At 44.0% G+C, this 13906-nt stretch overlaps 1 protein-coding gene across 1 annotated transcript in view; it reads left to right on the plus strand.

The window, feature by feature from the left end:
* LOC126249070 (glycoprotein 3-alpha-L-fucosyltransferase A-like) overlaps window positions 1–13906 on the plus strand; it is a 220639-nt gene that overhangs the window by 113384 nt on the left and 93349 nt on the right. The window contains exon 3 of the mRNA XM_049950722.1: window positions 9976–10406. Within this exon, the coding sequence (XP_049806679.1) occupies window positions 9976–10406 (431 nt within the window). The remainder of the gene's footprint in view (window positions 1–9975; window positions 10407–13906) is intronic.

Raw genomic sequence — 13906 nt, forward strand, 5'->3', positions numbered from 1 at the left:
GAATATGGTCGGCTAGAGTAGATTCAGGAACTCTATTAAATATAACCACATCCTGATGACACCATTGGCAGAGGATGACACGGCGGTTGGTCGGTTCCGTTTGCTCGTCTAGGCCAGAAAGTGGAACTGCACATTAAGTATAAAATTCTTCATACGGTAACGGCAGTAGTTCGTCTCGCGAGGGTATTTTTTATGTCAGAAGAATTTTTCATGCATTCTATAGTTCAAGGTTCTGACCTGTACACAGGATGTTTTGTTTAAAAAGTGGCCTTATTCTTACAGGGAGTTGGTACTGGACAAAACTAGGAAATAAGTCCTATAAACATACGTGCGGAAACGAAACTTGTTGAGATATGAGCCATCTATCTGATGGCACTGTAGAAGATGTTCATATGGTTACCATCACATTTTACGTACTCGTATCTTTCAACACTCTTCCTCAAATAATCACAAAATTGTGTTAACACACCTGGCTGCCTTCAGATTTGCTGAGATGTGTGGGACACACACTCGGCAACGTGTACACGTTGTCTATGGATTTGGCCTGTACCAACGATTTTAAACGTCGCCATAGCCAAAATTTCAAATCTTTAATGTCAGGTAAGAGTGGAGATCGTGCTACAGGATATTATCACCAATCCATCGCTCATTAAACGTTTACCTTGGCTAACGTCGTACGAGGCGCAGAAAACTGGATAGAACCCTGTCGTACATAACCAGTCTACTGTATTTCTGCAAGGATAATTATTCACGCACAAACTGTAGTTAGACAGCGCCTGATAACGTGTACGGCAACGTGTACTACTGTACGAATACGTTACCCACCGTTCATATTACATTGAACCTGATGTTTTGGTTCAACGATCGTTCAAGAATATGCAACTGTCTATGCGTCGTTATCGTGGTAATTTATTACTCCAGTATGTGTGGCATCCACCTTATGCCTAATTAAATTGTGGATATTTAGCACTTAGTACCAACCTTACAGAATGGATGATGCAGGAAACAATTTTAACTGCACCACAGCAAATAGAATGTGTACACAGCCAAATATAATCAATAGGGGCGAGCAATAATCGTCATCATTTGGTTCTGAAGTTGTAAGTAATCGCAACAAGTAGTAGCGAAATATTTTCTGCAGCAAAATTACGTTTATAAGTAAAATTATTTTTTAATTCACTAACCACATTTCGTTGTAGATGGCAAGGTAAATAATAGTAGTAGTATAGTGGGGTATGTAGCGCAATCTTGATATCAAATTGATACGCCAATTAATGAAATTGATCAATTAATCACACACGCCCACCCCTGCACACCGCCCGCCCGACCGCACCCAGCCCCGCCCCCAGATGACGTCACGTGTTTTTCTCAGCTGCACGTGTTCCTCAGCCTTTCCATCCCCCTCCCCCCACCCCCACCACTCCCCCCAACCTACCCTATTGGTGGGAATTTCGAATTTTGGCGGGAATTTCGTTGTCCCAGGGCTGTGCTGGAGAGTATGGACGTATGTCTTTATTTAAACAGTCTTTATTTAAACAGTTTGAGGCAGTGCCTCCATCCGATGTGTTCACCATGGGGTCTGGAGTCCAACTGACCTAGTATACAGCACTGCCACCAGACGGCACTGTCGTCCCTCTCATGATATGATACAATATGGCGCTGTGGAGGGGAAAGGGACTCAGTTTGTTCTGGGCTGCTGGAGAGAGGAAGGAGTGTCCTTTATTTATTTTTGGACAGTTTATTTAGAGGCAGATTTCACATTGTTTATTTATTACACTGATATAAAACACTCGCCCTGATGTGCTTGGGCTCACAATATACAGTTTACAGGCCTGGAAACTACTCGTAAATCACCGAAATAATGCAGTACACTGATGTACACACACTAAAACAACTCGTAAATTACTGAAATAACGCACTGTACAGCCTACAGACATATTCACAAAATAATGCAGCACACTAATGTGCAGAAACCTTCACTACACATAAAATTATCAATATAATGCATGTATAACGCTCTCCAAACACGTTCACAATGCTTAAACAGCCAAAATAATGCAGTGCACAATAAAGATATTGGTACCCACGTTATCGACTTTATAAGGTGCCCAGAAATGCGACTGTGAAAAAATTGTAGGTCTTCCTTGGCTAAGCAGCATGGCATTACCAGGTTGGAGGCTACAATATACAACTACAGAATGGATCATGTATTCGAGCCTGTGCACGAGTGTTTGTTTATGTGTATTAGACATCAATAAACAGTATTTACAATGTGCTGCACTTTACTCTGTGCCACTTTCTTCTATGTGGCGGGAATTAACAGATAACATACAGAATAACTCTTGCGTTTAATAATGTTCTACAGTTTGTGTACTAGGGTAATAAGAGTACGGCCGGCCGGTGTGGCTGAGCGGTTCTAGGCGCTTCAGTCTGGAACCGCGTGACCGCTACGGTCGCAGGTTCGAATCCTGCCTCGGGCATGGATGTGTGTGATGTCCTTAGGTTAGTTAGGTTTAAGTAGTTCTAAATCTAGGGGACTGATGACCTCAGATATTAAGTCCCATAGTGCTCAGAGCCATTTGAACCATTTAATAAGAATACCAAAAATTGACAGATGTACAAATAAGTCTTCCAGATACTCCAGACAGAGAAAAGTTTATCAGCTATGTTCTGTCTGAATACAGTTTTAATTATCTACCTATAAACTACGTGGAGATTTTTAACTATGACTCCAATAAAGACAATATAAGTATTATACAAAAGAGTTATGTTAAAGCAGGAGAAGCTTATTTTTCTCAGTCTAGAACACTGTTCTCCACAACACCGGCCCATATAAATATTGCAGAATTGGGATTTGTTGACACAACCAACGTCATTCCACAACTCCTAAGAAAAAGAGTAAATGTATCACACAGATGTCAACCATTTCCCACTGAATAAATTACATCTTTAAGTACAGCTAATGTGTTTTGTGCACGAAAAAGGAAACTGGAAATGAAAGACATCGAACTAAATAAAAGAGAACTAGAGTATACAGAGAAGACAACTGCCATAAATGATGAATATAAGCTGCAAATGGAAAAGGAAGAGGTTATTGTGGATGTGCAGGCGAGGTTTACATACGGCTTCAAACACAGTGTATGGAAAAATCTATCTACGAAGGAGGAATACAAAATATTGGCATTTACAGTAAACAGCAATGGAAACTGGTCACCTGATGGAGTACTGACAGAAATCAGTGGAATCAAGAACATTTACGTTATTAAGGGATACATGGAAAATGTGTTTATTAAGCTCTGTTCCCATTTGGATCGGCTTAAAAAGGATGATTACATTCTATGTAAGTGTGGCGAGCTGGATGTTGTCCACCTAGCAACAGAACTGCCATTTGCTCAGTTTAAAATTAATGAAATAACTACATTTAATGGACACTCGTTTGCAAAAGTTGTGAACTTTAAGTTCTATACAGGAATCCCACAAGAATGTAGAGCAGAAGAATTGTCGACATACACACAGGAAGATGTGGAATGCTTTAACAGCATCGTCATTGAGGAGATACGAGGAAAAACTAAAATCCCTGAAGGCTCTCGCCTGAAAGAGCTGCAGGAAGGAACTGAGTTAACAGTTAAAGCCATAAAACAAGTATTTTACAGGAAGAAAATTATATATGTATTAGAATTTGAGAATATACCTTTTCTGTATTTGTCAAATTACTGGTTGGAGAAAGAAATAGATTATTTAGATGTGGATTTAAGTTATAAGTTAAAAATTAAATTGGGCGTTATTAAAACTACACCTAAAAAAATAAAGAAAGAGTTGTTTTCTGTGTGTAAATCTATATGCAAAAGTTAATCATTATTTTGTATGAGATTATATAACTGTGTTATTTGCTAACCTAGCCGATACCCTAAGACATTTCCTATAAGCAACGATCTATGTGCATTTATTTTGGATGTGGAAGTGGGTGGTTGGACGACCTTGAAAAGTATTTGAAACTAGGTAGTTGAAAGTGTTGCGACCCCCTATTCGTACCTATATGAGTGTTTGTGCACTGCATTATGTTGGCTGTTTAAGCATTGTGAGCGGGTTTGGAGAGCGTTATACATGCATTATATGGATAATTTTATACAAAGTGAACGTGTCTGCACATCAGTGTACTGCATTATTTTTTGAACATGTCTGTTGGCTGTGCAATGCGTTATTTCGGTAATTTACGAGTAGTTTCCAGGTCTGTAAACTGTGTATTGTGACCACAAGCACATCAGGGCGAGTGTTTTGTACTAACGTAATAAATAAAATATGGGAAATCTGTCCCTAAACAAACTGTTCCAAATATAAATAAAGGACACTCCTTCCTCTCTCCAGCAGCCCAGAACAGACTGAGTCCTTTTCCCGCCACTTTTCCCCTCCAGACCACCATCTTGGATTATGTCATGGGTGGGACAATGGCGTCCTCTGGTGGCAGTGCTGTATACTAGACTCGGGACCCCATGGTGAACACACCAGATGGAAGCACTGTCTCACATTGTCTAAATAAAGGTATACGACCATCCTATCCAGCACAGTCCTGGGACAACGAAATTCCCCACAAAATTCGAAATTCCAGCCAATATGGTAGGTGTGGGGGAGGGGGGACGGGGATGAGGTGGCTGGTGCACACATGCAGCTTAGAAAAACACGTGATGTCATCTGGGGGTGGGGGTGGGCATGGTCGGGGGCGAGGGTAGACTGGGGTGGGTGGGGGGTGGGGATGATTAATTGATCAATTTAACTAATTTGCATATGAATTTTATATCAAAATTGTGCTACAAACCCCACATACCACTACTAATAATAATGCAAAATATGTCCTACAGAGCTTAACATTGGCAATTATAAGGTAGTTGTCGCAATAGACTTAAAATGTACACTCCTGGAAATGGAAAAAAGAACACAGTGACACCGGTGTGTCAGACCCACCATACTTGCTCCGGACACTGCGAGAGGGCTGTACAAGCAATGATCACACGCACGGCACAGCGGACACACCAGGAACCGCGGTGTTGGCCGTCGAATGGCGCTAGCTGCGCAGCATTTGTGCACCGCCGCCGTCAGTGTCAGCCAGTTTGCCGTGGCATACGGAGCTCCATCGCAGTCTTTAACACTGGTAGCATGCCGCGACAGCGTGGACGTGAACCGTATGTGCAGTTGACGGACTTTGAGCTAGGGCGTATAGTGGGCATGCGGGAGGCCGGGTGGACGTACCGCCGAATTGCTCAACACGTGGGGCGTGAGGTCTCCACAGTACATCGATGTTGTCGCCAGTGGTCGGCGGAAGGTGCACGTGCCCGTCGACCTGGGACCGGACCGCAGCGACGCACGGATGCACGCCAAGACCGTAGGATCCTACGCAGTGCCGTAGGGGACCGCACCGCCACTTCCCAGCAAATTAGGGACACTGTTGCTCCTGGGGTATCGGCGAGGACCATTCGCAACCGTCTCCATGAAGCTGGGCTACGGTCCCGCACACCGTTAGGCCGTCTTCCGCTCACGCCCCAACATCGTGCAGCCCGCCTCCAGTGGTGTCGCGACAGGCGTGAATGGAGGGACGAATGGAGACGTGTCGTCTTCAGCGATGAGAGTCGCTTCTGCCTTGGTGCCAATGATGGTCGTATGCGTGTTTGGCGCCGTGCAGGTGAGCGCCACAATCAGGACTGCATACGACCGAGGCACACAGGGCCAACACCCGGCATCATGGTGTGGGGAGCGATCTCCTACACTGGCCGTACACCACTGGTGATCGTCGAGGGGACACTGAATAGTGCACGGTACATCCAAACCGTCATCGAACCCATCGTTCTACCATTCCTAGACTGGCAAGGGAACTTGCTGTTCCAACAGGACAATGCACGTCCGCATGTATCCCGTGCCACCCAACGTGCTCTAGAAGGTGTAAGTCAACTACCCTGGCCAGCAAGATCTCCGGATCTGTTCCCCATTGAGCATGTTTGGGACTGGATGAAGCGTCGTCTCACGCGGTCTGCACGTCCAGCACGAACGCTGGTCCAACTGAGGCGCCAGGTGGAAATGGCATGGCAAGCCGTTCCACAGGACTACATCCAGCATCTCTACGATCGTCTCCATGGGAGAATAGCAGCCTGCATTGCTGCGAAAGGTGGATATACACTGTACTAGTGCCGACATTGTGCATGCTCTGTTGCCTGTGTCTATGTGCCTGTGGTTCTGTCAGTGTGATCATGTGATGTATCTGACCCCAGGAATGTGTCAATAAAGTTTCCCCTTCCTGGGACAATGAATTCACGGTGTTCTTATTTCAATTTCCAGGAGTGTATTTAGTCCTGTAATTCATTTTTCAACAGTTATTATTTAAAATGTGTTTACATTTTAGAGACTTGAATAAAATACTCTCAAATGATGACACAAGTTTGCTGAAACATGTTTGGGTAAAAAAATGAATATTTCTGTTTGCATACTAAGCGGACCTCAATTCTCATAATAAGCGATAAACGTGGACAGCAAGGCAGCTTAGACCTCAGAGTTCTGAATATTTTCAAAATAAGTAAAATATCTCATGCTTCGAAAGTTACTTGTTTCTGGAAATAGACTGATTCATCATTTCTTCTAGTTTGGATTAAAGCGTTTAGTAAGCGTATAATACAGTTTATTTTAACCCTTTGTTTACCAGAAATAAAATCTTTATAAATATTATTTTTTTCTTAACAAAGGTCATATCAAGTGAATGTTAAATTAGCACCAGCACAGATACTTTAAGAAAAGTGTGTTTTACGGCACTTTTGTTGCATGTTGTATCACAGCGAAACTGCTGGTAAAGCACGCGTTGTTCACTTCTTGCTGCAGACTGCAAAACAGTTCTCAGTATTCCAGAATGAGATTTTCACTCTGCAGCGGAGTGTGCGCTGATATGAAACTTCCTGGCAGATTAAAACTGTGTGCCGGACCGAGACTCTAACTCGGGACCTTTGCCTTTCGCAGGCAAGTGCCCTATCAACTTTTTTTTTAATCTCATTTTGTTCGTTTTCGTTCGTTGTATCTGCTCTGGGCGGACGTCGAAAGACACCCGTTTCAGTTCTTTGTTGATCCATAAACTCAGTTTTTTATTACAGAAGGCAGCTGGCTCTCTGACCGAACACGCTGAGCTACCGTGCCGGCTTCAACTGAGCTACCCAAGCACGTCTCACGCCCCGTCCTCACAGCCTTACTTCTTCCTGTACCTCGTCTCCTACCTTCCAAACTATACAGAAGCTCTCCTGCGAACAGCACTTACCCGCGAAAGGGAAAGGTCCGAGTTCGAGTCTCGGTCCGGCACACAGTTTTAATCTGCCAGGAAGCTTCAGTTCTCAGCATGGGTGTAGCCGTGCGGTTCTAGGCGCTTCAGTTTGGAGCCGCGTGACAGCTACGGTCGCTTGTTCGGATCCTGCCTCGGACGTGGATGTGTGTGATGTACTTAGGTTAGTTAGGTTTAAGTAGTTCTCAGTTCTAGGGGACTGATGACCTCAGATGTTGAGTCCCATAGTGCTCAGAGCCATTTGAACCATTTTTTCTCAGTATGACACCTGAGGAGTCCAGCATCACATGATGTGGGAGTGTCTCGCTGTGCTACAGAATGCTTAATTTCCAAATGTTCCCTTTTCAGGCATATTACTGTTTCATGTCATTTATCAGTTTAGTTTCTGTAACGCATGCTCTATAGGAGATAATGCCTAAAGCTCATTTGCTCCTGTTGTTGCCGAAAACATGGACGGCTCTAATGGCCTACAATGACAGAAACTATAAACTACTTCAAAGCCATTCCGTCTTCTTCACTTATTTCTCAGAGATCATGTCAACACTGACAATAGCCACATTTACGACATGCCATATTACATGGTGCCATCACATCTGTTTGATTTTCACTATCGGAGTTTACTGCCTTCTCATCACACGGTAGTCCAGTAGCTTAGAGGGCATGTCACTGATCAAGTCAGCAGCACGCAGATTCCATAAATCTACTTCTGAGAGGAAGAAATGATTCCACCGTTTCTTGACAGTGGCTACAGTCTCAAACCACAAATGATAGTCTTGTTTATGTAAATCGAAGGTGGAGGGGAGAGAAAGGAAAGGGAAGGAGCTAATGATATCAGCTTCATTGGGAGTTTTTGCGTAATCAGCGGCGACGAGCGAAAATGTCTAGCAGACCTGAACTCGAACCCGGGATCTCCTGCTTACTAGGCAATTGCTTTAACGACCGCGCCACCCGGACACAGCGCGGACTTTTGCACGTTCCCCAGGCGACTCACATTCCCACCTCGCACCACCTGTGCGTAGCCCCCGTCCATGTCCTCCATGCTCGCTAATTTTAGATTCCCGTTGGAGGTCGAACGTAAATGTGTATCTGCGCTAAAGGTTGTGGATTCATTGCCCATTGAGGCGAATCAGTTTTATGAACACGTTGTGTCTGTCCTTTTGGAAGCGCAAAAGAAACTGGTATGGGCATGCACATTCAAATGCAGAGATATGTAAACAGGCAGTATACGGCGCTGTGGTCGGAAACACCTACATAAGACAAGAAGTGTCTGGTGCAGTTGTTAGATCGGTTACTGCTGCTACAGTAGCAGCTTATCAAGATTTAAGTGTGTCCGAACGTGGTGTTATAGTCGGCGCACGAGCGATGGGACATAGCATCTCCGAGGTGAATCCATGGAACCTGCATGTCAGCAGGGGACTGTTCAAGCTGGTGGAGGCCCTGTAATGGTGTGGGGCGTGTGCAGCTGGAGTGATATGGGACCCCTGGTACGTCTAGATACGACTCTGACGGTTGCACGTACGCAAGCATCCTGTCTGATAACCTATATACATTCATGTTCATTGTGCATTCCGACGGACTTTCGGAATTCCAGAGGGACATTACGTCACCTCACACGTCCAGAATTGCTACAGAGTGGGTTCAGGATCACTCTTCTGAGTTTAAACACTTCGCTGGTCACCAAATTCCCCGGACATGAACATTATTGAGCGTCTATGGGATGCCTTGCCACGTGCTGTTCACAAGAGTTCTCCACCCCCTAATACTCTTACGAATTTATGGACGCTCTCGGGAGCCCTATACAATATTATGCAGGTGTAACAGTTTCTTTGGCTTTTCAGTGTGTATTCACGCGATCATATAATTGATTCGCCTTGATGGGCAATTAACCACAACCTTCAGCATGGATGCACATCTACGTTCGACCTCCAGTGGGAATCTAACATTAGCGAGCCTAGAGGATATAGACGGGGGCTGTGGATAGGTGGCGTTAGTTGGGTATCTGAAACAGCAAGGGAGCGGTCAAGATAGTCCGCGCATTTGCGGTTAACGCTGTGTCCAGGTGGTGCAGTGGTTAACGCTAGTGCCTAATAAACAGGAGATCCCGAGCTCGAGTCCATGTCCGGCATACATTTTCACTCGTCAACGTTGATTCTACACGAAGTCCCGATGCAGCTGCTATCATTAGTTAATTCCCTTTCCTTTCCTTTCTCCCCCCTCCACCTCCAATTTACGTGATATGTATCACAGCTGGAGATTTCGCGTGGTGGCTGTTCTTTCGGACATGTCCGAGAAACCTAAGCTATAGCTGTTATTTCTAAGCCATTAAAGGCGGGAAATGTGTCCTATTGCACACAGAGTTCTGGAGGTGACCACTAGTGCCCAACAGTTGCAAATAAATCTCATGGTTCCGTTAGGGAACGACTGGCGTGCTAGGAAGTCGATCTATCAAAGATTGCTGCCGAAAGTAGCCATTGGTAAAAAAAAGGTTTAAAAATCTGTATAACGCGGCGTTAAAGGAAGTAAATATAGATGTTAGGAAGGAATGGAGCTAGCATTTGATGTATCAATAATTTTTTTTTAATGTGAAAGCGTAGGGAAATTCCAGAAGTGCGCATATGTAACTTTTTTTAGTGTACAGCGATGAACCGTGTTATGTGGGTGCCTTGCAGGTGTGGATCCTGTACTTCTTGGAGTGCCCGTACCACACGCAGCACGTGAAGCACAACGACGTGTTCAACTGGACGGCGACGTACCGGCGCGACAGCGACATCGTGGCGCCGTACGAGCGCTGGGCCTACTACGACGACCGCGTGCGCCAGAAACCGCAGGCCGACTTCAACTACGCCGCCAACAAGACCAAGAAGGTGGCTTGGTTCGTCTCCAACTGCGGGGCGCGCAACAAGAGGCTGCAGTACGCGCACGAGCTGCAGAAGCACATCCAGGTCGACATCTACGGCGCGTGCGGGACCAAGAAGTGCCCGCGCTCCAATTCCAACAAATGTCTCGAAATGCTCGACAGGGACTACAAATTCTACTTGGCATTCGAGAACTCGAACTGTAAAGACTACATTACGGAAAAATTCTACGTCAATGGACTTATGTAAGTTACTGTTAGAAACATTCAATTATTTTTTATTTCTCTGCCTTTCTGAAGTTAAATCCCTGTCTAGTGACAGAGACATGAAAGCGTAACTTAATATGGGTATTGGGACAGATTATATACACAAGAAACTAACGTGCCAAAGTACTGATTAGAGTACTGGCTACTAATTTATCGGAAAACGGGTCCCCAGCCTCTACAGAGTCTTTAAATTATGTCATTTTCCGCTTTTGCCTCTAACTGTTCTGATTGTGCTATTGCAATTTCGGCTTATGTGGCATTGTCACGCACTGATGCCACCTAATGGCATAGAAATAAAGCTGAGATCGTGCAATAACGTCATACACAAGATGGTGGTACATCATGGAGTGCACGTGCTACAACACAACGAAGTTCTTCCTTTGGACTCGTGTACTATGCTGCTGAATACACTGATGTGACAAAAGTCATGGGACAGCGATAGGCACATATACAGATGGCGGTAGTATCACGTACACAAGGTATAAAAGGGCGGTGCACTGGTGGAGCTCAGAATTGTATTCGGGTGACTCATGTGAAAAGATTTCTGACGTGATTATCGCCTCACGACAGGAATTAACAGACTTTGAATGCGGAGTGCTAGTTGGACCTAAACACATGAGACATTCCATTTCGGAAATCGTTAGAGAATACAGTACTTCGAGACCCATAGTGTCAAAAGTATGTTGAGAATACCAAACTTCAGGCATTACCTCTCACCACGTACAAAGTAGTGGACGATTGCCTTCACTTAACGACCGGTAGCAGCGGCGTTCGCGTAGAGTTGTCAGTGCTAACAGACAAACAACATTGCGTGAAATAACCTCTGAAATCAATGTGTAACGTACGGCGAACGCATCCTTTAGGACAGCGTCGCGAAATTTGACGTTAATTGGCTGTGGCAGCTGACGACTGACGTGAGTGCCTTTGCTAACAGCAAGACATCGCCTGCAGTGCCTCTCCTGGGTTCGTCGCCGTATTGCCTGTAGTCTAGGCGAGTGGAAAATCGTAGCTTGGTCAGATAAGTCCAGATTTCTGTCTGTAAGAGCTGCTGGTAGGGTTCGAGTGTGGTGCAGACCCCACGAAGTCATGGACCCCCGTTGTCAACAAAGCACTGTGCAAACTGGCGGTGGCTTCACAGTGGGGCTGTGTTTACATGGAATGGACTGGGTCCTCTGGATGTTCGCCATTTGCAGTCATTCGTGGACTTCATGTTCACAAGAACAATAGAATTTTTAAGGATGACAATACGCTGTGTCATCAGGCCACAATTGTTTGCGATTGGTTTGAAGAACATTCTTGCAAATTCGAGCGAATGGTCTGGCCACCCAGATTGTCTGATATGAATCCGATCGAACATTTATGCGAACATAATCGAGATGTCAGTTCGTGCACAAAATCCTGCACCAACAACACTTTCGCTATTATGGACGGCTACAGAGCCAACATATTCCAATATTTCTGCAGGGGACTTCTTGAGTCGTTGCCACGTGGAGCTGGTGCGCTACGCTGTGCAGCAGGAGGTCGAGGAGGCACCCCATCACTTTTGTCACCTCAGTGTAGTTCACATGTGAGAAATATCCATGTTTAGGTAAATGGAGCAATGTGGACAATAACAGATTGCATTAGGTCTACTCGTGTTCACTGGTTACCACCCCTAGGGTACATTGCGCCGCTATATCTTCGAAGATAGAATTCACTTTTCAAGGAGTATGAAAAATTAATTAAAATTACTCAGCTCCCAAACCACTGTTGTATACCTGCACTTAGAAAGAGTGATTAAAATGCAGACAGCCACCTATCATACTGGCAGAATCAATGCAAGCAGTGGATTTCACCTTGAGCAGAAAGTGCTCGGAAACACTGAATAATATTGCCCATGAGGAATATCGGGTCCTCACAATACCTCGCGCAAGACCAGCCGACGTGGAATTACCGCGGCGTGCTTCGAAAACAGTTAACAGGTCTCGTACACGCAATAGCATTTATGCAGAAAGCCTCCACCGATGGCGAAAGGCCTCTGTGGTAATGAACATCAGACCATCAGACACATTGTAACAAACTGTAGTAGACGAGCTTAACCCGAAAATCTAGAAAGTTTCTTGGAAGTGACAGAGGCAGCCCTAAAATGGACTGAAAATTTAGATATTAATTTCTAGATTTAGTTCTTTAATTCTATTTATTTCGCAAAATCACGTAATTTTTGAATTTTAGTTGCAGTTCAGTTGGCATTGCCATATGCTAGACCAATAATGGCACAGTCATAGGTTAAAAATATATGCTAGACCAATAATGGCACAGTCATAGGTTAAAAATAACAAAGTTCTTGTAGGGCTGTGACCTACTTCATGATAATAGGATCAATGGCTGTTTTCAATGACATAAGTAACATGATACGTAGATTTGTGTTATTTACATGCACGTCGAACTCGTGTAAATAACACTGTAAGGTGACCGTATCCTCAGACACCTCTAATGTCATCTCACTTTTTTAGTAACGCACTGACAATCAAAAGTCTTTATATGTGAATGAATATGTGAACTTGCACCTGAATTCCGTGCCCCTTTGATGTAACTGTTTGGCAATAAAAGTACCGTTAAGAAAAGGAATTGCTCAGAAAAGTATTGCCCTCGTCTGACAGTCACATGAAAGGCGTATGTTTTGTTGCTCTGTGGTGTTCACGTGCTCAGAGCGTAGAACGTAGGTAGGGTGGATGTCATGAGAGTGCTCGCGAAGAATTGATAAAATTAACATTTTGGACAGAGGGTCGAGGGTCCACGAAAGATGCAAGTATTACGAGTAAAATAATGAAACAAGTACAGAAGTTGCTTCAGTGATCGACGAAGTGTGTAACATGATTGTTCGAGTGTGTCCAGTCGACACTTTTTTTCTATGTTAATAGTTATAGCTGAGAAACAAAACGAGAAATTATAATTTACAACTGAAAAACGATTAATTATACATTCTTTCTTCTTTTTTTCTTTAAACATCTTCCCACAAAAATTACTGCAACGAAAATTTACGGAAGCATCACCTTGAAAGAAGTGACGCAGTCAATCAGGGTTCGTTGTCGTGATGGAGGTAAAACAAGGCACACAAATTCCATGCTCAGAAAACCACCATTTCAAGACCAGAAGACATGTCAAGGCACAGTTTAACATAAGGACTAGTGGATTCAGTGCCCAAATATAGATAGTGCATGTCATCGGCTCTATCACTAACATTTCCTTTTGCAGTCAGATTAGACCATTCAAAAATAAAACCGCTGTCCAAATAAAAAGTAAAAATTACATTTCCTGGGCCATAAAATTTAAGAGACAATTCGTATACTACAGAATAAACATTCAAAAGTGATACACTTAATTTATTGTGCACGAATTGCAGTAACAACACATCTTAGAACTGCAGCCGTAGTATAACACAAATTAATGTATTATGTTACTCATGTAATTGATAACAGCCACTGACCCTGTTACCGTCA

Source organism: Schistocerca nitens, chromosome 3, assembly GCF_023898315.1.
Source record: "Schistocerca nitens isolate TAMUIC-IGC-003100 chromosome 3, iqSchNite1.1, whole genome shotgun sequence".
NCBI lineage: Eukaryota > Metazoa > Arthropoda > Insecta > Orthoptera > Acrididae > Schistocerca > Schistocerca nitens.